A 27316-nucleotide genomic window follows, 5' to 3' on the forward strand; every position below is an offset into this window, starting at 1 on the left:
GGGAGAGGGCGCCAGCATCTGTTCTCGGGGGGATTAAAATAAATCGAGGTAAATTAGGCTCTTGCCGGAGGCGGCGGGGTGTGGGGTGTGGAGGAGAGCTGGGGGGTGGGCAGCCCCTCCATCTGCCTCGAATCCCATGCCAGGAGTCGCCCGAGCCGCAGCAGGGACCAGGAGGCGGCGTCGAACGGTCCTGCCTCACTGGTGACCTTGGACAGGTGACAGGACCTCTCTGAGCCTCAGTTTCTTCTTGAAAATTAGGGGTGGGGCTTCAGACCTTGCCTTCTACAGATTTCAAACTTCCCAACCCCACCTTTTGCAAGGTTGTGACTTCACTTTTTTGTTTAAGATGTGGGTGATTTGGGGGCAGAGAGCAATGGGTTTGGAGACCCCCTGTCCTGTGCCTGCTGGCCTTGGAACCTCAGTTTACTGCTCTCCAAAATGATTTGATAGTCGCACCCAGACATTGCTGGAAGGGTCCAGAGAGAACAGGGGCAAAGGGAGGGGGTGCCCTTCCAGACAATAAAACACAGAACAAAGCTGCAGTCGTTAAGACGGGGCCCCTCCACCCTGGTCACACTGGCGGGGCCACCTGGGGCACACCCTGACCCACATACCATCACCCACGCCAGAGGTGAGCCTGCTGCCGCTGAGCAGGAGGAGGTGGGAATTGCTGGGCCAGCCCCATCCCCTGTCAATCCAGTCTCCACCTCTGTGGGTGGGCAGAAGGGTGAGCACAGGGTTGGGGTCCAGGTAGTTTTGCCCCCTACACCTCAGTTTGTTTTTCTGTGAATTGGGCTGATTCCCTGTGGAAGATCAGAGGAGTTTATGGGAGGTGGGAAGTATTGTCAATGCAGATCTGATCATTATAATATTAATGACAATATCTGTAGTCATTAGATGAGGTCACAGCTGACAGGGTGGGGGGAGAAAAGCGGGGAGCCACCACAGGGTGTTGCCTGTTGTTTCCCCAGTGCCCAGTAGAGTCAGGTACACAGTTGTCACGCAACTGGTGTTTGTCTGGAGTGTGTGCTCAGACGCTATTCAGCTGGTGGCTAAGTCTCTCTGATACCCGGGACAGGTGCCTCAGTTTCTCCACTGGAATATGGCCAAGGTGAGAAACTGCCTCATGGTGCCATTGTCACAGTCAAGCCAGGTTGTGTACACGGTCCCAGCTCTGGTGGCTGGGTTGAAGGGGGAGAAAAACACTGCCAGTCATGGAAAAGAAAGGAAGGACCTCCACCCCCTCCAAACTGGCCCTGCTGTGCACTAAATCCAGGAGGAAACAAGACCTCAGATCCCCCTTTGTAGGACCCCAGAGGCCCAGACATGTTGGGGTGGCCCAAGGTCACGCAGTGAGGGGTAAGTGGCTCCGGATGCCCGGCCAGGCCCTCCCATTCCCGCGGCAGAACAGGAGCCTCCGTGTGCTGACTTGGTTCCTGTCCTGTTTTTATCTGCTCCTAGGCCTGCCTGGATGCTGGGCCACTGCTCAGAGTCACAAGTTTCTGGGAAATGGTGCTGGGGGCTTGGGTCAGACACCCCAGGAGGACTCAGCCCTCTAAGGCCAGCCACCAGAGGCTGGGGCATCCCTGTCAGCTGGGCCTGCTGTGTGACCTTGGGCAGGTCTCTGTCGTCTCTCGGCTTTGCTCTGGGGCTGTGGAACCCAGGAAACACAGTTGGAGCAGGGCTGACCTGCCTACCCATTAGATATAGGAGGCACCATGCTTGGGGCCACACGACTTTGAGGGTCCACAAACATGTTTTAATTTCTTTTAAAAAAAGAAAGAAAAAAATTAATTACTTTGGAATTGAAAAAAATGTTTAATAACATTAATGTATTCATCTTTATACCAACGCAGTCATAAAATATAATAAATCTTTTTTAAGGGAGTAAGGTGCCCACGAAGGCAAAAGTGCCTCGGGCCTGTGAAGGTCCTAATGTGGTCTTGGGTTCAAGTCCTGGCTCTGCCTTTCACTAGCTATACCAGTCTAGGCCTCGCTTTTCCCTTCAGTGAAGTGGCCATAATTGGCCCACCTCGAGCTGATGAGGTGTAGAATTCTTAGCCTGGGGTTGGTGGCTGAGTTCTGAGTGTTATTACTTTGACTCAGTGGTAGAATTCTTGCCTTCCACGTGGGAGACCCAGGTTCGGTTCCTGGCCAATGCACCTCACGCGCAGCCACCATCCATCTATCAGTGGAGGCTTGTGTGTTGCTGTTATGTTAAATAGGTTTCGGCGGAGCCAAAAATCAGCCCATGAAAGCCCTATAGATCACAAGGGTCCAATCCACAACCAATCATGGGAATGGCACAGGGGCGGGCAGCATTTTTCTCCATTTTGCATGAAGTTTCCTTGAGTCGGTGGCGTACTCGACAGCAGCTAACAACAATAATTATAGTTGTTGTTATGATTATTACTGGTTGTCATTAGTATTATTTATTCAGTAATAATAGCCCCAGGGTGGGTGCCGCAGTTTCAGCGGCCTCAGTTTACTCACCTGTGAGGTTCCAGGCAGGTTTCAGGGCGCCCTCCTGGGGGGAGGTAGAGTGGCAGTTGGGTGGTGGGTGGGGCGGGGCAAGCTTCCTGTCCCCCTACGCACATGAGCCTGCGCTTGGTGCTGACGGAAGTAGCAGTGACTGCGTGGCCTCCCCGGGCGCCCGCCCCGTTGGAAGAAGGGCCCCAGCCCCTCTCACCGCCCCATCTGGTGAGCTTGAGCCCCGACCAGGAGGCCACCGTTGCCCCTCCTTGTCCTTCTTGGGAACAGAGAGGAGCCCCTCCACCCACCCTAGGTTTTGGGAAAGGCAACAGGTGTCACTTCCTGGGCCCGGCCACTCTTCTCTCGCCACCCTGCCCTCCATTACGGCTCTAAGTGGTGAGGTGAGTGGGAGGGGGCAGGAGAGGGGACATTGAGACCGCAAGCCACAATTGGTTGTTCCAAACAGGTGTTTTTTTGGCAGACAGGCTGGGGTCAAGATCACAGTGACTCTGGGCCACCGATGGGAGATGCCTCTCTGTGCATCAATTTTCTCATCTGGAAAGTCGGGGCTAAGTCTCCTGATGTGGTTGTGAAGGTTGAGTGAGCTGATTCGTGTGAGGAGCTGGGCCCGGCACAGCACCAACATAGCTTGATGCTCAGTGTGTGCCTGTTGGGGGGGAGGGGAGGGGGGAAGGGATAGGATAATTCATTTGGAGTTGTAAAAACAGTAGTGACATGCTTGGTGTCTGGGGAACTTGAGCCTGTGGCCCCTGGGACCCTCTAGAACAGCACTTTCTCAATCTGCGTTGTCCACCATCCAGCCCTGTGGGGCTTTGGAGCACCTGCTGGTGCAGCCAAGGGACTGGGTATTTAATTGTATAAATTTATTTAGCTTAAAATTAAGTAGCCACATGTGGCCAGTGGTTCCCATATCAATCAGCACAGCCCTGAGGGATTTGGGAATACTTGGGGTTCAGGTCATGGCCAGAAGCTAAGAAATGAGACAGAAATTTCGGAGTTCTCCCACTTGGGATGTCAGTCAAGCAATACCTCCTCTCAGACTGGGCTTCCTAGGGGTTTGCACCAGGGGCTGAATTTTCTCAGGGACCCCAGCTTTGCCTGGCACAGGGTGGTGGTTGGGAGAGTTTATTGAATGAAAAAAATTAATTTTTTTGCCTGTTGAACTCCTATTCGTGCTTTAAAACCCCAACTCCCATGTCCCCTCCTTCATCCTGGGCTCCGCCAGTCCTTGTCTGCCCATGCAGCCTGGTCCTGACCTCATGGGCCTGGAGGTGTCTGGTTTCACTGTGTCCCTAGACTGGGGGTTCCTTGGGGGCCAGGCCTGGGACTAGATCATCTCAGAGGCCCTGGCATTGTGCACAGTAGACACTGGATGAATCACAGAAGCCCAGGGAGTGGGGGCTGAGTACGATGGGTCAAATGAAACTCACTTTCAAGATTCGGTAAACTGAGTCTCAGCCAGGGGCAGCCTTGCCTGAGGTCCTGCCTCCTCCTCCGTCCTCCACATCTTGCGGTTACTGTCCCTGTCCCTGCCTCCACTGCACCTCCTGGGCTCCCAGCTGCTGCCATACTGCCCATGGGGTCATGAATTATGGATGAGGCCTGCGGGCTCTGGTAACAAGCCCGGCCTCACTAACATGCCAAGGACACCACATGTCCCTCCCCTGATGGGCAGCCCAGCCCAGCTCCCTCTGAAGAGAGGCCTGGGGTCCCCCAGAGGAGCCCCTTCTAGCCATTCCTTCTTATTTTGCAGATGGGGAAACTGAGGCAAGAAGCTGGTCAGTGACTCAGCCATCAGGTGAACACTGGGTCCAGACTTGTGGGGGAACTGATGCCAGCTGGGTCGTCTCAGTGAGGGGTGAGCTTCCCATCCCAGGGTTGTGCACAGATATGGGTTGTGGTAGAGGGACTCTGTAGACTACCAAGGGATCTTCAGGGACACTCCAGGGACCCCAACCCCCACATGGGTAGTCACAGCCCCTAGCCTCCATCTTTCACCAGACCCTTTTCCTGTAGAAGCTGCCCAGCGTGGAGCTGAGAGTGTGGGTCTGGGCTCAGCCTGTCCAGGTGCGAATCCACTGTTGCTTCCTGGCTGTGCAGCCTTGGCAGGTGGCTTTCCCTCTGTGGACCTCAGTTTCCCTACCTGTGAAATGGCCCAGATTTTCTCTGCCCAGGCTAGAGCTCATTCCCTCACTTGTGAACTCCTGTTCATGCTTTAAAGCCCCAACTCCCATGCCCTTTCCTCCAGTCTGGGCTACCCTAGCCATTGCCCCTCTATCCAACCCAGGGCTGACCCGATGGGTCTGGGGGTGTCTGTGTCCAGGTCTGTCCCCCGGGGCTGGTGCTCCTCCGGAATTATCTCAGGGGCCCTGGCATGCTCCCAGCCTTGGGGCTTTCAGTTCCTCCTCCACCTTCCATGTCCCTCCTCCACAAGGAGGACAGCTGGAGTTTCCCCTCCTCAGGCCCATACTACACTGGCTGTTACTTTGTAGCTCAAACTCGCCTCTCTCTTTGGGCAGGCACTGGACAGGAGCCTGCAGGAGTTTCCACAGCGGCCACCAGGATGTCATATTTTGGAGAGCATTTTTGGGTAAGTCCTACTGTTATTTTGGTGGGGGCCCCTGGCAGTACCGTGGGGCTTTTATGGAGGTGAGGGGATCCAACACCTCACAGGCAGAACCACAGGCAGGTAGAGGGTCTGCAGGGAATGGGAGTTGAAATGGGAAGGGTCAGGCTGTGTTTGAGTCTGCATCCCCAGCCCTCATGGGCCATGTGACCTTGGACAGGTCACAGCTTGAACACCAGGGACACTGAGGCCCAGTGAGAAAGTGTAGAGTCTGGGCTTGAACTCGATCTGAGCCCCAGGATCCAAGGACATTCCAGCCAGGGAATTTCCACACCCTTCCCACCCTGGAGAGTTGGGGGGTTTTCTTTCTTTTAAGCCTTTGTGGCCCTCTCTACTCTCCACCCCCTGGGCTAGGGACAGCATGCTGTGACCTAATTTGGGGGAGGGGCAGGTGGCATGGGCTTGTTTTCATTCATTCATTCATCCATTCTTTCATCCACTCACTCCCTGCCACCCTGGGCGATGCTGGGGTATCTGAGAGGCTCTTTCCCAACCTGGCCCTGCCCCCGGAACAGGCACCCCCAGCCCTGCAGAGTCCACCTTGGGGGGACCCAGAGGAGCAGCCAGGGCCCAGAGCACATTTGTGGTGGAATTTGAAAGCTGAGAGATTTTTCAGGATGGGAGAAAAGGATTTCAGGCCAGAGGAACAGCCTGGACAGAAGACCAGATGTGTGGCACTGGTGGCAACATCAGGGAACAGGGACTGCTCATGTAGGGCCAGGCAATAGGGAGCCACAGAGGGCATGTAAGCAGAGGAGGGCCCAGGAGTCAAGGAGGGACCAGGGAAGAAGACCCCCCCTCCACCACATACAGTTGCAGGCCCTGAGCTTGCTGAGAGGAAGCCTGTTGCTAGGTGACTGGTTGCCCCTGGCAACAAGCCCGCTAGCTCCCTCCCTGCCCAACTGGGACTCTTTTTACTGGCTCTTGCTTTCTTAAAGGGGCCGCACCCCCTTGTTACCTAGGCCCCCTTCCCCAAGGGTCAGACTCCCCTCGTTTGCCTCTGAATGACTGTGTGACCCTGGGGAGATGCTGTCTCTCACTCAGCCCCTGTTCCCGCCTCTGTGTAAGTGGGTTGACCTTTTGGGGATCAATCCTTGCCCACGTTTTGGAACCCTGGCAGCGACACCTACGTTTATTTTAAATTTCTTTTAATTGCACAAGGCGTGCGAGCTTGCTGCAGAAAATTCAGATCAGCAAAGAGAAAATAGAAGCCACCCTTTTTATCTCCCCCCTGAAGACAGCTGGGTGCTGAGTGGTTAAGAGCTTTGGGTTCAAGGTTTGAATTTGGATTCAGACTCTGCTGGGAGCCCTTAATCAGGTGACTGTGCCTCCTCGAGCCTCAGTTTCCCCATTTGGGAAAGGAGTTTGAAATTTCTACCTCTGCAGGACTCAGGGAGGGCCCTAGGGACAGTCTGTCTTTGACAACAGTTCTTTTAATCAGTTTTTATATGGGCACCCCCACACATGCGTTGCTGTGTGCTGGGAGATGCTGGGGCCCTTGCCAGCCCTGAGGAAGTCTCAGTCAGGGGATATCAAGCTGGACAGAGATGCCCCAGCTCCATGGGCCCAGGGCAGAGATTGAGGCACAGAGAGTACTGGGGAACCATGGGGAAAGTGTGAGCAGTAGAGGGACATGCTCAAGCTATATCTAAGAAAGATCCTGCTGGGGCTGGTGCGGGGGGCAAGCCGGTGTCTGGAGGTTCTAAGAGGAGACACAGGCCCAAGCCAGACAGTCCTAGGACCCTCGGCTGCCAACCCAGTCAGAGGGAGGTAGACACCACTGGGGGCTTTGCCAGGCCTGGGAAACGGGCCAGCGGTTGGCTCTGAGTCAGCCCCAGATGCTGGCCTAGGCGGCAGTGCCTGGCACGGCCTCCCCCAAGGATCCCCTGGGTTGTGGGCAGGCAGGAGCTCCTGGGGCCATTTGGGGGGCCCTTACCACCACCCCTAGAGGTCCAGCACTTGGCCAGCCTCATCTCACCAAGACCCTTGGGAAGTGGGTGCTGTCATCACCCTGTTTTGCTGAGCGAGGAAACTGAGAAGTGACATCACAGGCCCAAAGTGACCCAGTGCATAAAAGAGGGATTTGATATTTGAATCTTAAAAATATAACTCCTGACGCAAGAAGAGAGAAAGTGAATTCTCAGGGAGCTAGAGGGAGCAACCGTGAAAGTGCGGGGGTCATGGGAGTCTTAAGAAGGTCAGGGAAAGTTCCTGGAGAGAGTGGACCTGGCAGTAACCCCTGAGAAGCAGAAAGATTTGGGTGGGCAGAAATGGCCCAGGCAGAGTTGCAATGCCTGAAAGGTACATGTCTTTACATTGCTTGCTGCTTTGCTGGCTAGGCCAGGAGGAAGCTGGGAAATGAGGTTGGACAAGCAATTCCAAGCTAAGGACTTAGGACTTCAGCTGGTGGGCAATAGGGAGCCATCGATGATTATAGAATGAGGGGTGACACCTGAGAGATTCGAGCTTGAGGCTGTCCTGGGTCTACCCCAGTCTGAGCCTTAGTTTCTCCATTTATGCAGGTAGAGGGATTATCTGGTAGTGGCTTCTGGCTTTTAGCCTTCAAGCTTCTAGATAACTAGGAGGATGAACCCCACAGGTTGGAAGAGGATGGAGGAAACTTGTTTATGGGGACCTTGCTAAGTGCTGAGTGCCTTATGCCCATCAGTGTTGCCGAAGGGACTGCTTCAGAGATTTGTGCCAGGAATTAAATATCCTCAGATCCTTCCTTGAGCCTTGTCTTCCGGTCCAAATTACAAGGCCCCGTTTGGTAGTAAAATCTCTCTACTTCCCTAAGACCTTAGCGCATTCCCCTTTTTTTGTTGTAAAAATATATGTAACACAACTGTTGCTAATTTAACATTTTTACATGTACAATTTATTGACATCAGTTACATTAATCAATTACATTAATCATGTTGTAAACCATCACCCATAATTATTGCCAAATTCCCACCACCATAAACAGAAACTCAATGATTCCTAAACAGTGATTCTCGCTTTCCCCCTCCCTTGCACCGCTGGTAACCACTCATCAACTTTGGTCTTTATTCATTTATCTATTCTAGCTATTTCATATAAGTGAGGTTGTACAATGCTTGTTCTTTTGTGACTTACTTCACCGAGCATGATGTTTTCAAGGTTCATCCATGTTGTAGCATGCATCAGGACTCCATTTCTCTTTATGGCTGAGTAGTGTTCCATTGTTTGGATGGACCACGTTGTGTTTATCCATCCATCTGTTGATGGACATTTCGGTTGTTTCCATCCTTTGGCTGTTGTGAAAAGTGCTGTAGTGAACGTTGGTGTACAAGTTTCTGTTTGTGTTCCTGCCTTCGCTTCTTCTGGCTGTATACCTAGGATTGTGATTGCTGGATCATATGGTTTTCCTATGTTCAACTTTTTAAGGAACCGCCAAATTGTTTTCCACAGTGGCTGTATCATTTTATATTCCTACCAGCAATGGATGAGGGATCCAGTTTCTCCACAACCTTGCCAACACCTGTTGTTTTCCTTTTTTTTTTTTTTTTTAATCATTGCCATTCTAATGGAGGTGAGATGATGTCATGGATTGAATTGTGCCCCCAAAAATATGTGTACCAATTTGGCTAGGCCATGATTCCCAGTATTGTGCGATTGTCCACCATTTTGTCATCTGATGTGATTTTCCTATGTGTTGTAAATCCTATCTCTATGATGTTGATGAGATGGGGTTAGTGGGTGTTATGTTAATAAGGCAGGACTCAATCTACAAGATTAGATTGTGTCTTTAGCCAATCTCTTTTGAGATACAAAAGAGAGAAGCCAGCAGAGAGACAGGGGGACTTCATACCACCAAGAAACTAGAGCCAGGAGAATAGTGCGTCCTTTGGACCTGGGGTCCCTGAGCTGAGAAACTCCTTGACCGGGAAAGCATAACAAGGACTTTTCCCCAGAGTCGACAGAAAGAGAAAGTCTTCCCCTGGAGCTGCTGCCCTAAATTCGGACTTCTAGTTTCCTAGACTGTGAGAGAATACATTTCTTTTTTTAAAGACATCCACTTGGGGCATTTCTGTTATAGCAGCACTAGATGACAGATGGTATTCTCATTGTGGTTTTGATTTGCCTCTTCTCCCTTTTTAACAAACAGCTCAGGGTTCGGACATGACATCTTGTGCAGGTGACAGCATCTGGTCAGCAGTAAAACTTAGTTGTTTCTTATTTTTCCCTGTTGCCTTCATTATGGCTGGGGACCCTGGTTTTCTATTTAGAATAGTGGGGAAAATTGCCCTCTAAAGTAAATATATTTGGAAACGAAACATGAGTGATTTAAATCAACATGTTAAGTAAACAATACCATGAATTAGCAAAAACAGGTGTCACCTTTGGGTGTTTGGGGGACCTAAACACCTAGTGCTGGTGTAGAATACCACAAGTGGGTAGCTTTAAAGAACAGAAATTTATTTTCTCACAGTTCCGGAGGCTAAAAGTCCAAATCAAGGTCTCGGCCATGTCGATTTCTTCCTTGTCAGTAGCCCTGGGCATTCTGTAACATTCCTTGGTTTGTAGATGATCTCACATGGCATCTTTCTTCCCCCATGTGTGTGTCTCTGTGTCTATTCTAGTCCTTTTACAACTCAGAAGGGATTAGGTTAGGGCCTACCCTACGTTGGTATGAACTCATCAGCATAACAAAATAAAAACCCTATTTCCAAATAGGATCATATTCAAAGGTACAAACCAAACCCATTACCCTCTGACTCATAGCGACTTGCAGGGATTGTATTGGCTCACAAAATTGAAAAGAGAGATAATGTGACTTTCAGGGTTAGTTTGATCCAGCGACTCAACTTAGGACACTTTAAAAAAAAATTTAGACTTTCTTGGGTTTAGCTTCTTTTCAAGCTTCATGATTTCCACTTGGCGTCCACTATCTCCTGTGTGACCACATTAATTTCTCATTTGTGAAAGAACACAGAGACAGAGAGAAAAACAGAAGGGAACAGACTGATTTAGACAGAGACACAGTGATACAGAGAGAAATATGGAGACACAAAGACAGAAATTAAAAAAAAAAAAAAGTGCAAATGAGAACTCTCTCCCTCCGTTATGGAACTAAAATCCCAGGCTCGTCTCTGATTGAACCAACTTAAGTCACATGAACCAATCACTGTGAGCAGAGGGAAATGCAACATGCTGATTGGCTCAAGCCAGAACCAATCCTTACAGTCAAGGGGATGAGCTTCTGCTGATTGCTTCCTCTTCCATGCTTCTGTTGCTAGGCAACCTCAATGTCTTCTCCATTCCCTTTCTCAATATCCGCCTCCATCCTCTGCAGGGAGAGAAGAACCACGGCTTTGAGGTTTTGTACCACAGTGTGAAGCAAGGGCCCATTGCCACAAAAGAGTTGGCGGACTTCATCCGGGAGAGGTGAGCCTTCCCGCCCCGCCCAGCTCATGGCCACACCCCCTCACGGCCCCACCTGGGCCACGCCACAGACCAACCTGCCCAGCAACGCTCACCCATGGCTCCGCCCATGAACCAGCCCCACCTATCACTATGCCGGTTCCCCCGAGAGAGTCATGCCCACCCCAAGAAACCAAAGGGAGTTGAAGACACTTAAAACCAGCAGTTCTCAACCTTGTCAGACCCTGGGTCTTGTCTTGTCTTTTTATCACTCAACCTCTCCTGCCCAGAAGAAATTCATAGATAATGTAATGTACCTACACCGGAATTAAAAAAAAAAAAAAAGAAAGAAATCAGTCTTATGCCCTGGCTATGATAAAGGAAAATGCATGTATGATGAAAAAACTCTACATTCAGTGTGTAAAAAGTGGCCCAGGCACCCTTATCCCAGAAAACATAATAAACTAGTTGCAAAAGCAGCCTCTGCCCCCCTCCCCCATCCTCACAGTGGCTGAATGCCTGGAAAATATCCCATTTCTGTTACATCCGCCAGAGTCCCTGGGTGGTGCAAACGGTTAACGCACTCGGCAGCTAACCAAAAGGTTGGAGGTTCGAGTCCACCCAGAGGCACCTCAGAAGAAAGACCAGGCGACCTGCCTCCGAAACATCAGCCACTGAAAACCCAATGGAGCAGTTCTACTCTGACACACAGGGGGTTGCCATGAGTCGGAATCGACTGGATGGTAGCTGGTTGGTTATTAAATCCGCGGGAGTCCCTGGATGGTGCACATGGTTAATTGCACTCAGCTGCTAACTGAAAGGTTGGAAGTTTGAGTCCACTCAGAGGCACCCCGAAAAAATCAGTCATTGAAAACCCTATGGAGCACAGTTCTACTCTGACACACATGGGGTCGCCATGAGTCAGAGTCAACTCGGGGCAACTGATTTTTCTTTGGCCACAGATGGGAAAAAGGAAATATGAACTTGTCTCCTTTAATTAAATAAGACAAACCATATGAAGCACTTTGTAATATCTGCTCAGAAATAAAGCGAGCTGGTGCAGTATTACTGCTACTACTGTTGTTAATAAAATGTATTACTGAGGGGGAACACCTCCATGAATTTTTGAAATGCTCCCCCCCAAGGAGCTGTGCTGCCCCTGGTCAGATTGTCCCCCTCCTTGCGTTTGAGTTGGGGAAACTGAGGCTGGGAGTGGGGCCTTCCCAAGAGTGCTCAGAACCTCCCCCATCCTTCCCCCCACCCCCACCCAGGGCCACCATTGAAGAGACCTACTCGAAGGCAATGGCGAAACTCTCCAAGCTGGCCAGCAATGGGACCCCCGTGGGGTGAGTAGGCTGCGGGTGGGGCAGGAGTCGGCAAGGTGGCTGTGGGGCTGGGTGCTTTGGGCACCTCCTGGGATGTGGGCATCTGTCCACACTGTGAATTTGTGGACAAAGGTGTTGTCCCCGCTGGCCAACAGGGTCATTAGGGAGGAGACTGGTGTGGCTGCAGGGCCTAGGAAGGGGGAGGCGAGGGGAGGGTCCAGTTGGCGTTTTGTGGCTGCCATGGGGCAGAGGTTTTCTTGGGGACAAGAGTGGAGGTGGCAGGGAGGTCGGCAAGAGGGAGGTCGGCAGGGGTTCTGTTGAAGGGGGAAGATCCACCTGACTGGATCTGGGGGAAGGACTTCAGCTCTGTGGGCAGATTGAGCCTGGCCCCCACACCCCTCCATAGCCCAGAGGACCTGGGGGTCTCAGGGCCTAGGGTGAAGTATGGAGCCCCCTGTGCCTCAGATTCCCTGTCCGTCACAGGCTGGCCTCCTACCGTTGTGGTAGGGACTCAGTGACTTTATACCCGGCTTTAATAGTACAGCCTGGTGCATAGGTGCAAAGGAGATGCCTGGGCAGATGCCTGGAAGAACTGGGGGGAAGGTTGCCCCCCTGAGCCCTAGTTGTGACCCCTGGTGGCACAATGGTTAAGAGCTTGGCTGCTAACTAAAAGATTGGTAGTTCGAATCCACCAGGCGCTCCTTGGAAACCCTTTGGGGCAGTTCTACTCAGTCCCATAGGATCGCTATGAGTCGGAATCAACTCGAGGGGGAACGGTTTTGGTTTGGTACCTAGGAGATACCTGGGTGGATGCCTGGGGGAGCAGGGGGGAAGGTCGCCCCCTGAGCCCTAGGTGTGACCTCACCTGCCCTCAGGACCTTTGCTCCCCTCTGGGAAGTTTTTCGAGTCTCCTCTGACAAGCTGGCGCTCTGCCACCTGGAGCTGACACGGAAGCTGCAGGACCTCATCAAGGACGTGCTGCGCTGTGGCGAGGAACAGCTCAAGATGCACAAGAAGGTGCGAGGGTGGGTGGTGGCGACTGGGCAGGGTGATGGTGGATGGCCAGGGACTTCAAGGGGGCATGTGGGGACACTGGTGGGTGGGTGAAGACACCAGCAGCTCAGGAATCTGGGGTCTTTGAACTTCCAGCCCCTGGAATGTGCTTCTGAGAATTCTGTGAATCCTGGAGCATCGAATGCAGAGACTCACAAACCTGACCATTGTAGAATTTCAGACCCTTGAATTCTAGACCAGGGCCTCAGGAAGCTACAGCCTTCGGGCCAAATCTGGCCTGCCACCTGTTTCTGCAAGGGCTCTTGAGATAAGAATGGATTTTACATTTTTAAGTGGTTGGGGGAAAAAAAAAAATCAAAAGAAGAAGAATACTTTGAGACACCTCAAAATTTATACAGCATTCAAATTTCTGGGTCTATAAATAGTTTTCTTGGCGCCCAGCCGCACCCATGTATATATACAGTCTATGGCTGCTTTTGCACTATAACCCAGAGTCAAACCGTTGGGACAGAAACTGCATGGCCCGGAAAGCCAAAAATATTGAACTATCTGGCCCTTTGCAGAAAGTTTGCTGGCCCCTGACCTAGACCACTAGAAGCTTCGAATCTTGATATCCACATTTCTGTACTCTTTCAAACCTAGAATAGCTGAATAGGCAAGCCTTAGACCCTTGTTTTTGAGTGCCGTGGAGTGGATTCCAACTCATTGCTGCCCAACAGGACAGAGTAGAACTGCCCCATAGGGTTTCCTAGGTCGTAAATATTAAAAAAAAAAAAAAAATTTTTTTTTTTTTTAAATATTACGGGAGCAGCTCCCAGGTCTTTTCTCCCACAGAACGGCTGGTGGTTAGGAGCTGAGTGCTTACTGTTACGGCACCAGGGCTCCTCTAAGGATTCCAAAATACTCAAATTTTATCATTCGAGTATTATAGACACTTTGCATTTATGTTCTGAAAATTGGCAATCATTTAAAAAGGGGGTAGGGAAGTCCCTTTGTGGTACAAATGGTTCACACACTTGGGGGCTGACAGAAAGTTTGGAGGGTTGAGTCTACCTAGAGGCACCTGGAAAGAAAGGCCTTGTGATCTGTTTCTGGAAAAAGCTAGAGGAGGGGGGGAGGGGGATGGGGGGACAGAGGGAAAGAGGAATAATGAGACGAGAACATTTTCTATGGGCTGATATGAAACAATTTCAGGATGGATTATTAAGTTGAAAAGCAATGTGTAAAACAGCATGGTCTTCTGCCATGTGCGATTAAAAAAAAAATGGAATAAAAGAACAAATACATATGCTTGCCCGAGTGCTGATTATTTCGAGAGAAAGGACGCGGTAATGAGGGGGCTCCCAGGCAGGGGCCTGAGAAGCAGGGTGGGGGGAGTGGATGGGTGGTGTTCTGGGTGATAGCAGGCTGGGTCTCCAGTGAGGAGCCTCAGGGCCTGGTTTTACAGCCCAGATCTGACGCGTATGCGTGAAGGGACCTTGGGTGAATTAGAGAGCCACCAGTGCCTCAGTTTCTCCATCTGTCACAGGTCTGCCTCCTACCCTCCTGATGGTGTGCTGAGTCAATGCCTGCGGGGGGCTAGGGGAGGTCAAGGTAGGGCAGGCTTTTTCGTGGGCTCACCTCTGAGCACTTTAAGAAATATGAATCATGTGAAGATATTACCGATTAAAAAATTAAAAATTTTTAAATTAATAAAACACTCGGAAAGTGGCTTTGTGGGCCTGGAATTCCAGAGGGAGTGTTTGAGAAACTGGGGATTTCACGGTCGTCACCTGGGGTGCTCAGGCTCCGAACCCCAGGGGGCGGGGACTTGCGGTGGCAATAACACCTCCTCCCCTCTCCCGCAGTGCAAAGAGGAGGTAGTGGGCACCCTGGATGCGGTGCAGGTTTTCGGAGGTGTCAACCAGCTGCTGCCCAAGTCTCGCGAGAACTACCTGAACCGCTGCATGGACCAGGAGCGCCTGCGCAGAGAGAGCACCAGCCAGAAGGAGATGGACAAGGTGGACCTTGGACTTACCGTCCCCAGCTGCCCCGCACCGCGGTGGGAGGGGTCTCAGGGATTGACAGAAGGGCGGGGTGCCACCGGATGGGAGGTGAAAACATATCACAAAGCGATGGTCATTGGACCTGTGTGTGATCACCACACCGTGGGTGCCCCAGGTGCCCACTTGCCAGGTGATAGGCCTGTGAGTGTCTGCATCCCAGCCCTGACCTCTCCTTGTGCCACCTAGGCAGAGGCCAAAACCAAGAAGGCAGCAGAGAGCCTGCGGCGCTCCGTGGAGAAGTACAACTCGGCCCGGGCGGACTTCGAGCAGAAGATGCTGGACTCAGCTCTGGTAAGACCAGGCATTGGGGCCTTTGAGATGTATACATTCCTTGGCCCAGGATGCTCCAGGCCTCGGAATTCCAGAACCTCTGGAAACTTCTACTCCCAGGATCCTTAGAATAACAAGCTCAAAGCCACCAACTTCTAGAATCAGAAACCTCTTGTGTTCGTTGTCGTTATAATTATTTCCAAAGCCGAATCATTTTGTGCCTCAGTTTCCCCACCTGTAAAAGAGAGAGAAATAGCACCTACTTCAGAAGGTTGTTGTAAAGATTAAATGAGTCACTGTTTATGTGAAGTTCAGCTGCTAACAAAGGCTGGAGGTGCTAGTCCACCCAGAAGTGCCTCAGAAGAAAGACTTGATGATCTATTTTCAAAAACTCAGCCATTGAAAACTCCATGGAGCACAGTTCCACTCTGACACACATGGGGTCACCGTGAGTCAGAATCAGGTCAACAGCAGCTGGTTTTTTAAGTGAAGTTTTCAAATCAGTACCAGATGCATAGAAACTGCTCCATGAATCCTAGCCATTATTATTATTTCTGTTATTACTGACAAGGGGTTTGAACAAAACAGGGCAGAGTTTAGAAATAGAGAGCCTCCTGACCTTTCATGGTGGCTGGAAGGTCTGGGTTCTGTTCTAGCCTCCATCCCTCACCAGCTGTGTGAACTTATGCAAAACTCTACACTTTTCTGGGTCTCTGTCCACTCAACTGTACCATGAGCAGTTTGGAATCTTGGGAGTAGCAATCAGAATTTTTTCAAGTCACAAGCGATAGAAATCTTTATTCAAATTGACAAGGAGATTTATAGTCTCCGGGAACTGAAAAGTTTGGGGTGGACTTCAGGCACAGCTGGATCCAGGCGTTCAAATGGTGTTGGCAGGAAGCTGTGCCTCTCTGCTTCTCAGGTGTGTTTTCCTCCCTGGGGACTTCACTCCCAGGCAGACATGCCCTCCTGAGTGTTTGCATGTGGGTGTGTGGATGTGTGTGTGCAGCCACATGCAGCAAAATGGCCACCAGTAGCTCCATCTTACATTCCACCAACTCGTTGACTCGGGGAATAAAAATTTTTTTTTTTTTTTCCCTGTAACTCCAGCAAAAGTCCCAGGGCAGACTCTCACTGGCTCTTCTCTAAACCAATCACTGAGGCCAGGGGCTAACAACATTCTGATCGCTCAGGCTGGTTCACATGACCTGAAGCCTGCCTGACCTACTTATTTGCCCCTCTCTTCTTGCTTTTTTTTCTTGCTTTAGCGCTTCCAAGCTATGGAGGAGGCCCACCTGAAGCATATGAAGGCACTGCTGGGCTCCTATGCTCACTCGGTCGAGGACACCCACGTGCAGATTGGGCAGGTGAGTTGGACCGGGGGTGGTGGATAAGGCTGGGATGCTGGGCAAGGGGGCCCTGCCCGGTCACATGCTCCATCCACCTGGCCAGGTCCATGAGGAGTTTAAGCAGAACATAGAGAATGTCAGCGTGGAGATGCTGCTCAGGAAGTTTGCAGAGAGCAAAGGCACAGGCCAGGAGAAGCCAGGTGAGTCCAGGGCTCAAGAGATAGGAAACTGAATCTCCCTTGGTCTCAGATTTCTCATCAGAAAAGTGGGCTCATGACAAGTCCAACTCAACAGCCCACCTCAGAAGAGGATTTGATGCCTGGTCTTGTGTGGGAATCTTTTAGAACCAGATCCCAGAGGGACCTTGAGTGCCAGGCTCAGCTTTTCAGATTTTACCCTGGGTGTCCAAGAGAGCCATTGAGGATTGTGGAGCAAAAGGCCAGTTTGAGGAAAATACCCAGATACAGGGTTGAGGAAGAGTTGAGAGCAAAAGTTGTAGAATCAGACTTGAGTTCAGGTCTTTTCTTCACCACTCACTGTGTGACTGTGGATGAGTGTCTTGATCTCTTTGAACCTCAGTTTCCTCCACTGTAAAGTGGGGGTTATAATAATTTCCAACTGATAGTATGGTGAACATTCAGTAATTTGATGCAGGAAAAGGGCAAAGCATGTGCCCAGCACAGAGGAGGCACTCAGTGAACACTGTCACACAATAGGTATTCAATAAGAGCTGGTACACAGTGTATGTCCCCAAGTCAAGTCTGTTGCCAGGGTTTATTCTTTCTCCCTCTGTTTCTATCTATGGCTTAGCCCTGGCTTCAGCCACCCCTCCCTGTATGGGCAACACCCCTGCCCCCACTCTTGTCCTTCAGTAGCTCAGATCTGTCATGTCCTGTGCCTGGTCACACATTCTCCATGGCTCCCCATTGCCCTTGGGAGAGAGTCCCAGGCCCTCACCTTGCACTCGAGATCTAGCTCACTGTACAGTTACCGTCCATTCCCCCACCCACCCAGGTCCCAGCTAGACATGCTAGAAATTGTTGAAAGTTACTGCCCTTGGTGATTGGTTTCGGGAAGAGTCAGTGAGAATCTGCCCTGGGACTTTTGCTGGAGCTATAGGAAAAAAAGATGTTTTCATTCCCTGAATCAATGAGTTGGTGGGATGTAGCTCAGGTGTCACTCCCTCCAGCCCATCTAGTTGGAACTGGAAACAGCCACCTAGCCAATCTCACTCATAATGACCATCTCAGGCTAGTTCAACATCTTGGCTCTTGCTCTTGAACCCAGCTGGCCTGGAGCTCAGGTCCGTGTGCTGCATGTGGCCAAGGGTGTATTGCTACCCTTCCCAGGCCCCAGCTACTATTGTGTGGCCATGAGTATATTGCTACCCTCCCCAGGCCTCAGTCTCTCTGCTTGGTTATGTTTCTCAATCTCCTCTGCCCCAGGGCCCTTGGACTTCGAGACGTACAGTGCAGCTGCCCTGCAGGAAGGCAAGTACGTCTGGGCCTGGGTGCCCAGGCTGGACAGACTGTGGTGGTAGGGGTGGCAGATCTGCAATGGAAAGGGGGCACCTCCCAGGGCTCAGCTGCCCCTCCGCATCTGATTCACAGCAATGAAACGTTTGCGGGGAGCCAAGGCCTTTCGCCTTCCAGGACTGAGCCGGCGGGACCGGGAGCCACCTGCAGCTGTGTGAGAAAGTGCTCTGGCCTAGCCCTGGTCCAGGCTAACCCAGGATCCCCTCTCCTGCCCAGGCTATCCCAGAAGTCTCTTGCTTAGCCCAGGAGTACCACTGTCCCAGGCTAGTTCAAATTATCTCTGCCCAGGCTAGTCTGGAATTCTTCCTTTAGCTAAGGCTAGGCCAGGAGTTACCTGTTCCAGACTACCCTGAGGTTGCCCGTGCACAGGCTAGCCCAGGATTCTTCCCTTTGCCAAGGCTAGCTCTGCTGTTTCTCCACCAGCAAGTATTACTTGGCTAAGGAAGCCCAAGAGTCTTCCTGCCCAAACTAGCACCAAATTCTTCTCTATGCCCATGTTTCCCAGGCTATCCCAGAAGTCCCTTGTCTATACTAGCCCCAATTTAGTCCTGCCCAGTCTAGCTTAGGATTCCATCCTTCGCCAAGGCTAGCCTGCACACTCCCTACCTTCTTAGGTCAGCCCTCTAGGACGCCCCCCTGGTTGGGCTATCAGCAGAGTCACCCATCCTAGTGAGATCCAGAGTCCTACTTCCTCCAGAGCTAGGTCAGGACAATATTGCAGCTCAGGGACCTCACCCAGGTGCCATGCCCAGTGTTGTGGGGGGGGGGGCAGGATGAGGTGGATAAAACTGACACCTACACCTCTTTCTCTGTCCCCAAGAGACTCCATGGAGCCCGATTCAGGGGTAAGTGCCATGGGAAGGGTTGGGCTGGACTGTGAGTGACAGCCATCTGATCTCACCCTTGGACCCCCACCCCTGGAGCCCAAGTTGGAGGCCAAAGCCCTAAGCTCAAGGGACTAGAGGTAGCACAGCTTAGGGCCTGGTTTCAAATCCTGCCTCAGCTGCAGACACCTGTGGACCATGTGGGAGAGACTGACATCCCATGCTAGCCTCAGTTTACCCCTTGGTCCCACCCCCTTAGGATGGGTAGGGGCACATTCTGCCTATACACTGGAGGAATATGGTTATTGCCATTGGTGTTGATTTTAAGTCTGAATTGGGGCCTAGAAGTGGGGGCGTCGCAGGGGGAGATGGGAGGGGTGGGGTAGGGCAGGGGCTGACTCACTCATCCTCCCCCCAGACATGTCCAGAGGTGGATGAAGAAGGCTTCACTGTCCGGCCAGATGTGACGCAGAACAATATCCTTCTAGTGCCCCCTGAGTGCAATTGTTGGCACTGCAAGGACAAAGCTCTGTCTGCAATGATCAGTCCACCATTAACAATGCTGGGGTGGGCCCTGCTGGAGCCCCCAGTGTGGAGAAGGCAGATCCAGATGCAGACAATTAGTTTTCAACAAGAAGGAGCAAAGGCAGTTGGGTTATCCCAGAAGGGGAACCAGGAGTACTTCCTGGAGGAGGAGGCACCAGAGTTGAGGTTTAGCAGCTGAATAGGAGTTTGCCAGTTAAGGGCAGGCATGACTTCTGCAAAGGCTTGGATAGGTGCCAAAAACATGGTGTCAGGATCCAGGGTGGCAAGTGGTGAGAGAGAGAATTGTGTAGGTCCTTGGAGGGAGCACGCTTGGACCTGAGGGCTGGCCAGTGGGAGGCCCCATGTTGGGATCTGCTTGGCCCCTTGACTGCAGTGCACACACAGTTGAGCCCTCCCGCTTCTCATCCAGCGATTCCGACTTCGACGATGAGGAGCCCCGAAAGTTCTATGTGCACATCAAGCCTGCCCCGGCCCGGGCCCCGGCCTGCAGCCCGGAGGCGGCTGTGGCACAGCTCAGGGCTACAGCGGGCAGTCTCATCCTTCCTCCTGGCCCAGGGGTGAGGCATGGGAGAGGTGCTCTAGGGCAGGGTTGGGGGGCCAGCTGGATGCAGCTGTACCTGATGCCACCCCTTTGTCCACAGGGCACCATGAAACGCCACTCTTCACGTGAGTAGCCTGTTAGGGACCCTCTGTTTGGGGAGGAAAAAGAGCCTGGAGTATAGGTGTGGGTTCAAATCCCAGATCTGTTATGTGATTTGGGGCAGGTTGCTTTATTACTCTGACCCTCAGTCTCCTCTTCTGTGAAATTGGATCATGGTGAAAATTAAGTGAGAGTTGAAGGGGCAGCCGGGGCCAGGGAAAGAGCCCAAACCTGGAGGCAGGCTGGCTTGGGTTCGAATTCCTCTCTGCTTGATTTGCTGGTCACCTCAGGCAGCTGCCTGGACAGCCCCACACCTGAGTCCCCTGGTCTATGGAGTGGGGACCACCAGAGGCAGGGTGATGGGAAGGCTCAGCAAGGTGCATCTGTCATAGGGGACGCTGCCGGGAAACCACAGAGGCCTCGATCTGCCCCAAGGGCCAGCAGGTGGGTTCCATGGGGAGGGGACATGGGGTCATTACAGGTCAGCAGGTGGGCCCACCCTCACCTCCTCCTACCTTGTCTCCCCCCTCACCTCCTCCTACCTTGTCTCCCACTGCCTCGCACGTCTCTGCCTCCCCTTTTCGCACCCTGGCGGGGAGTTGGGGTTGCACCATTTTTGAGGGAATACTTAATCATTTATTTGATGAACATTTATTGAGCACTTGCTGTATAATCATGCTGTTCTGGGCTCTAGGGATATAGCAGGGTGACCAAGACAGGTCCACCTTCCCGGAGTCACATTCTAGTGCTTCAGATTTTAAAACTAGCAAATAAATTAGAGAATATTCGATACTGCTAAGTGCTATGAAGCAAATAAAGCAGGCAGTGGGATAAAGGGTAGGGGATGACTTTAGTTGGGGCAGGGGCGGGGGCCTCTCTGTAGGGGTGATGTTAGAGCTAGGCCCTGAAAAGAAACAGGGAGTGGCGGCAAGGAGAACCAGGAACAGAGCTCCAGACAGGGAACAGCACGTGCAAAGGCCCTGAGGTGGGATGGAGGCCCCTCATGGCTGCCCTGTCCTCCAGCTGTGCAGAAAAGCCGCAGTCAGAGGAGCAGTGTTCCAAGAGCCTCTTTGGGCCGCCCCTCGAGTCGGCCTTTGACCACGAAGATTTTACAGGTGATGGGGGCTTTCGGGCGTGGGCGATTGGCCAGCTGGGGGATGGGCGGGGCTGCAGGGAAGGTGGGCGGGGCCACAGTGCACCGAGTGTGTCCATTGGGAGGGGTGGGGCCTGCGTGGGAGCTGACGCTGAATGGGGCGGGTCATTACTGGAGATGGAAATAACCAGAGGGCGTGGTCTGGGGGGCTGGGCAGAGAGGGGTTTTGAATGGGGGCCGGCCCTTCATGGAGAATACCCTACGGGAAGGTGGCCGGGGCCTAGCTCTGACCGCCTGTCTTCTCTTCCCAGGGTCCAGCAGCCTTGGCTTCACCTCCAGCCCTTCCCCCTTCTCCTCCTCGTCGCCCGAGAACGTGGAGGACTCAGGCCTCGACTCCCCTTCCCACGCGGCGCCTGGCCCCTCCCCAGACTCCTGGGTACCCCGCCCAGGCACCCCGCAGAGCCCGTCATGCCGGAGGGCGCTTACCCCTGAGTGTAGGGGGGCACAGGCCCCTCCGCCTGATTCGCCACAACCCCTCACAGTGTCCCCAGGCCCCTGGGGGCTGGAGGCCGAGGCGGGAGGAGGTGAGTCCAGCGGCCCTGAGTCTGAGAGTGGTCAAATCACTGTTGGGGAGGCTGGATTAACCATCTACCGGGTGCTGGGGACACAGCCAAGATCGAGACGGGCAGAAAGCCCCACTCTCGAAGGACAATAATGAGGTCGTTAAGGGTTCAGGATGCAGCAGGTGCAAGGTGAGGGTTGGGGGGGCCTCCCTGAGGATGTGACATCTAGGCTGAGATTGGAAGGAGGTGAAGAAGGAGCTATGCAGGTACAGGGGGAAGGGCACCCTGGGCGGACCGCACAGGCGTCAAAGTCTCTGAGATGGGAGCAAGTGGGGCGTCTTTGAGGAGCAGGTTGGTGTGACTGGGAGAAGTGTGTGGGGAAGATGGAGAGAGAGAAAGGGGAGGGGGTAGGGCAGGGGGCAGGGAGGAAGAATCTGGGTGGAGGCCCCTTGGGTAGCTGCTGCAGGAAGGTGTCATCAAAAGCGGAGGGAGGAGGAACAGGCAGAGGGCCTCGGAGAAGTAGCCAGGGAGGTGGGAGGGGAGCCCCGGGGGTGGGAGAGTGAGGTCCCCAAGTCAGAGGAACAGATTCTGTGACCAAAGATGGTGACAAGAGTCATTGGTGCCATAGTTGGGGAAGGAGCCTGGTTGCAGTGGGTTCAAAGGAGGGCTGGAGAGCTAGCATAGACCATAAGTGTAGCCCATGAGTGTAGAGAAGTCAAGCGTAGACAAGTTGGCTGAGCTCCTGCAAAGCCATGGTTGTCAATGGGGCCAATTCTGACCCCAGGGGGACACTTGGCAATGTCAGGAGACATTTTTGATTGTCATAACTTGAAGTAGGGGGGTGTTGCTCCTGGCATCAAGTGGGTGGAGACCAGGAATGCTGCTCAGCACCCTACAATGCACAAGACAGCCCCTACCATAGACGCCAGCAGTGCTGGGAGTGAGAAACCCTGGGGTAGAAGGAACACAGACTAGAGAGGGAGGTGGGAGACAAGCCTGTGTGGATGAAACAGAGCAGGGGACACTGGGGAGGTAGGAGACCAGGGGAGCCTGGATGTTAAATCATAGCATGCTAGATTCTCCCTGCAGCATGCCTGCCTCCTACGCATCCAGTCTTTGCTTGCATCCCGCCAGTAATGGGGAGCTCACCCTTTCTTGACACTTGTCTGATGCCTGGAAAGCTCAAGGCTGTGGACATATTTGCAGTCCTGCCTGGCGCCTCCTCTGCAGCCCCTTTCCATCCAGACCCTCAAGGGATGTCTCCAAAATGTCCCGAACTGCCAGTCCTCAGTTGAGTGCCTGCCCCTGGGGAGGCTCGAGGCACAGGGCAGTGGCTTGCTGATGCCTGGTGTCCGTGTTTGCTCCCCAGACCTAATGTCCACTTCTGCTGAACTTGCAGCCCAGGAGGGCCTGGCAGCCCCACCCCGGAGACCCCGCTCTAGGAAGGTGTCCTGTCCTCTCACCCGCAGCAATGGAGACCTGGTAGGGTGAGGGATGTGGTGGGAGCCAGGCTGGGGGTCACCTCCAGGGGGCAGTTTAGGGCACTGTTCCTGGGGTATTCACAGCCCAGCCCACCTCCTTCCCTTCCAGTCTCGTTCCCTGAGCCCCTCTCCACTGGGCACCGCCCCAGAACGGTCCAGCTTCTCAACCCAGACAGGACTCGGTACGTGGGAGCAGCCCTGGGGTCCCCCTCTGGGCCTTGGTTTTTCCTTCCTTGATCTGGGTGGTGGGAATGGTATGATGGAGGTGACGTTGGCGGAGAGTAGGGTATGTGCTCACTCTCTCTGTGTCCCCCATTCCCTCCCCACCATCTCAGGAGTCTCCCGGGGCCCAAGCCCCGTGGTCCTGGGGTCCCAGGATGCTCTGCCCGTGGCCACAGCCTTCACAGAGTATGTCCACGCCTACTTCCGTGGCCACAGCACCAGGTAGGCTGTGACAGGGATAATGATGGGGACAAACAGGAGATGTGTTGGCATCATCAGCAGGGTTTTCTGGAGGTTCTGTGTCCAGGTTCCAGCAAGGACAGCCTTCAGATGTGCTTCTTGACCTCCTTTAGGGTGGGAGGGCATTGGACGCCAAGTCAAGAGCCTGGGCCCCTGTCCCAAGGGTGATGAGAGCCATGTACAGCATTTAAGCAGGGCCAGCCATGGTTGTAGCCAAAGTTTAGACTCCTCTGACACTGCCGTGGACATTGAACTGAAAGGGACCAAAACATATGAACAAGCCCAGGGAGACTGTGGGTTAGGGCCAAGCTGAGGAGCTGGGGATAATTTAGGGGCTGCACCCAGCAGAACAGACTAAAATAAAACCACAAAGAGGAGGAGAGCGTTAGACTTGAAACCCAAGCTGAAGACAGTTGCAGAACTTAACATTTTGCTTTGAGCTTCCTGGTGGCCTAGGGGAAAAGGGAAATAGGAAAGGGGGTGTTTCTGCTTATTTCAGCCCAATGTGGATTTTCCGTAGTGTGCCCCTGGCAAGGATGTAAATGAAGGAGGTTCAGGAAAAGCATGCTGGGTACTGTCAGGTCCTTGTTGCATTTGAGGGGCTGGAGGAGCCACGCACTGGCCAACACCCAGTTTCCCTCCCCAGCTGTCTGGCACGAGTAACTGGGGAGCTGACCATGACCTTCCCGGCTGGCATCATGCGTGTGTTCAGTGGGACCCCACCCCCACCTGTCCTCAGCTTCCGCCTCGTGCACACGGCCTCCATTGAGCACTTTCAGCCCAACTCAGACCTGCTCTTCAGGTACTGCGGGGGTCCCAGAGGGTCATGGGAGTGGGAGCTTCCGAGGTCTGAGTTCTTGCTCTGCCCCTAGGGATCTGCTGTGTGGCCCTGGACAAGTTGCTCACCCTCTCTGAACCTCGTTTTCCTTCCTTCCTTCAACCTTTCCCCTCATGAAGTCATACTTTGCTGGGGCAGGGAATCTGCATCTTTAGGAAGCAGACCAGATGCTGGAGGTGTCTCCCGAGGGTGGTGGTGATTACTCCTGGTCTTTGTAGTGACCCCTCCCAGAGTGACCCTGAGGCCAAAGACTTCTGGCTCAACATGGCAGCTCTGACTGAGGCCCTACAGCGCCAGGCAGAGCAGAACCCGGCTGCCTCCTACTATAATGTGGTGCTGCTGCGCTATCAGGTGGGCTATAGGCTATAGGCTGGGGTGGACTGGTAGTGGGCATGGAGCTTGGCCACGTGAGTAGGGTGCAGCTGGGGGAAGTAAGCAGGTGGGCAGGGAATGAGTGGGAGACTACTGGGCAGTGCAGGAGGGTGGAGCCTCTGCTAGTGCAGGCAGCACCACTGTGGAAATTAAAAGCTGCCCTTCCCCAAGAAGTTGGACTTCACCTGTCAGCAGAATTTGTTGGAATGAGGCACTCTCCTGCCCTCTGCTGGAAGAATGATGTAATACAGGGTCTGATATCTAAAGTCTCCCCAGGAATGGTGCCCTTTGGGTGGTGTGTAAGGCCCCTGGGTGGTGCAAAAGGATTGCATTCCACTAGGAAACCCTGGCGGCGTGGTGTTAAGTGCTATGCTGCTAACCTAAAGGTCGGCAGTTTGAATACACCAAGTGCTCCTTGGAAATTCTATGGGACAGTTCAACTCTGTCCTATAGGGTCACTATGAGTTAGAATCAACTCGATGGCAATGGGTTTGGTTTTTTTTAGTTTAGTAACCTAAAGGTTGGTGGTTCAAACCTCCCCAGCAGTGCTGTGGAAGAAATGCTGGCCACCTGCCTCCATAAAGATTACAGCCAAGAAAACACTATGGAGCAGTTCTATTCTTTAATGCATGGGGTCACTATGAGTTGAAATCTACTCCAAGGCAATGAATTTTAGGGGAGGAGAGGAGGTGGGTGTGTGGTGCAGGGTGGTGGGTGGAGGAATGGCGGGTGGTGAGGCAGGGAGAGGACAGTTGAATGATGTGTGGTGTGGCAGGACCAGATGGTCCAAGCCATGCCCTCCTGCTTATCCTCCCTCCTCCTAGTTCTCCCGCCCCAGTGCCCAATCAGTGCCACTGCAGCTGAGTGCCCAGTGGCAGTGCAGCACAACCCTCACCCAGGTCTCAGTGGAGTACAGCTACCGGCCTGGCGCCACAGCCGTGCCCACGCCACTCACCAACGTCCAGATCGTGCTGCCTGTGGGGGAGCCTGTGACCAACGTTCACCTGCAGCCTGCTGCCACCTGGTGAGGGCGTGCGGGAGGGTCAGCAACGTGCTCCCCTTGATGCAACAACTAAAGGCCCAGATGTCATGAGTTCACCCTGCTTAAAAGCTAAGGGTGATACTGTTGATAATAAGACCTAACGCTCACTGTTTCCTGCATGTTCGGTATGTTCCATGCACTCTACACATGCTACCTGGTGTAGGTCCCTTAGCAATCCTAGGAGGCATGGACCACTATCATCCTCATTTACAGAGGGGGACACTGAGGCACAGGATGGCTGAGTCACTTGTCCGCAGCCCCAACAAGATCTGAACTTAATAAATACCCTGCACTCGGCTACACAATGCTGCCTGCATTTTGTACAAAAGGTAGAACCTGTCACAAAGAAGCCAGCCTTACAGGACCTAAATGTATCATCTCAAAATACTGCAAAGCTTGGGCCCTCAGGGAAGGGCTGTTCCATACCCTACTCCCATTTCATGGACAGGGAAACTGAGGCAAGAGAGGGAAACTGACTTGCTGGGGTCCTGCAGTAGGGAGGTGGCTGAGCTGGACCACAGACCTCAGGCTCCCAGTGTCCTCTCTGGAGAAGACCTAACACTGCTCCTCTTGCTGCCAGGAACCTGGAGGAGAAGCGGGTCCTGTGGAGGCTTCCGGATGTGTCCGAGGCTGGGGGTGAGTTCCAGTTCAGTGCGAGGCCTTGGGGCTGGGGGGGGGTCTCAGCTGGGAGGGGCTTATTAAAACTGGGGGAGAATCAAGGATGTGCTGGGAGCAGTATGGGCATCAAGGAAGGCTTGAAAGGGTTTTGACAAAGCTGGAAAGGAGAGCATAGCCTATGCAAAGGTCTTGTGGCAGGATTGATCTTCAAACCACAAACAGCCCAGTGAGGCCAAGGAGAAGGATGCAGGGGCACAGATAAAGTTGGAAGGGACAGACAGAGACCACAGACTGGGGCCTGTGGAGCCCAGGTCACAGCACGGCTCTGCCAAGGCTGGGGCATGGCTGACCCTCAGACCTCCCCAGGCTCTGGCCACCTGTCCGCCAGCTGGGAGCCATGCTCAGGGCCCAGCACGCCCAGCCCTGTGGCCGCGCAGTTCACCAGTGAGGGGACCACCCTGTCGGGTGTGGACCTGGAGCTCGTGGGCAGTGGCTACCGCATGTCACTGGTGAAGAGGAGGTTCGCTACAGGTACACCTCCCCGGAAACCATTTCCATCCCATTCCTGTTTCTATTAAGTGCGGCTGAAGGAGGCAGGAGCATTTGGCTACAGGCATGTTTGGAAAGCACAAGTGGTGTTGGGGATCCAGGAGGGGGACGGAGGGAGGCCAGAGCCCTAAAATGGGAGGGGCTAAGAAGGAAGACCCAGAAGACCCACTGGACCCACGCCCCCAGCTCCTCCCCTCACAGGGGCTGTTTGGGGAGTAGGAACAGTATGTTATAGCGTGCTTGGAG

General features: G+C 53.1%; 1 protein-coding gene across 10 annotated transcripts in view; it reads left to right on the top strand.

Annotated features, from left to right (window-relative positions):
• The window catches only part of FCHO1 (FCH and mu domain containing endocytic adaptor 1), a 31082-nt gene that overhangs the window by 718 nt on the left and 3048 nt on the right, over window positions 1-27316 (top strand). Inside the window, exons 1-27 of one of the 10 annotated variants that reach the window (XM_023552243.2) lie at window positions 2591-2700; window positions 4247-4351; window positions 5013-5083; window positions 10437-10528; window positions 11776-11850; window positions 12705-12846; window positions 14691-14843; window positions 15075-15179; window positions 16427-16525; window positions 16611-16707; window positions 17953-17997; window positions 18118-18196; window positions 18863-18887; window positions 19285-19342; window positions 19791-19969; window positions 20054-20078; window positions 20343-20496; window positions 21076-21167; window positions 21457-21729; window positions 23078-23190; window positions 23299-23371; window positions 23525-23633; window positions 24298-24453; window positions 24708-24840; window positions 25761-25885; window positions 26484-26539; window positions 26888-27052. In XM_023552243.2, coding sequence (XP_023408011.1) covers window positions 5057-5083; window positions 10437-10528; window positions 11776-11850; window positions 12705-12846; window positions 14691-14843; window positions 15075-15179; window positions 16427-16525; window positions 16611-16707; window positions 17953-17997; window positions 18118-18196; window positions 18863-18887; window positions 19285-19342; window positions 19791-19969; window positions 20054-20078; window positions 20343-20496; window positions 21076-21167; window positions 21457-21729; window positions 23078-23190; window positions 23299-23371; window positions 23525-23633; window positions 24298-24453; window positions 24708-24840; window positions 25761-25885; window positions 26484-26539; window positions 26888-27052 — 2650 coding nt within the window. In that variant the 5' untranslated portion in view covers window positions 2591-2700; window positions 4247-4351; window positions 5013-5056. Of the gene's footprint in view, window positions 1-2590; window positions 2874-4246; window positions 4352-5012; window positions 5084-10436; window positions 10529-11775; window positions 11851-12704; window positions 12847-14690; window positions 14844-15074; window positions 15180-16426; window positions 16526-16610; window positions 16708-17952; window positions 17998-18117; window positions 18197-18862; window positions 18888-19284; window positions 19343-19790; window positions 19970-20053; window positions 20079-20342; window positions 20497-21075; window positions 21168-21456; window positions 21730-23077; window positions 23191-23298; window positions 23372-23524; window positions 23634-24297; window positions 24454-24707; window positions 24841-25685; window positions 25886-26483; window positions 26540-26719; window positions 26850-26887; window positions 27053-27316 lie in introns of those variants that run through there. The other 9 variants (XM_023552241.2, XM_064280955.1, XM_023552237.2 and 6 more) reach the window with 9 other exon arrangements.

This window comes from Loxodonta africana, chromosome 3 (assembly GCF_030014295.1).
Source record: "Loxodonta africana isolate mLoxAfr1 chromosome 3, mLoxAfr1.hap2, whole genome shotgun sequence".
In the NCBI taxonomy this organism is placed as follows: Eukaryota; Metazoa; Chordata; class Mammalia; order Proboscidea; family Elephantidae; genus Loxodonta; species Loxodonta africana.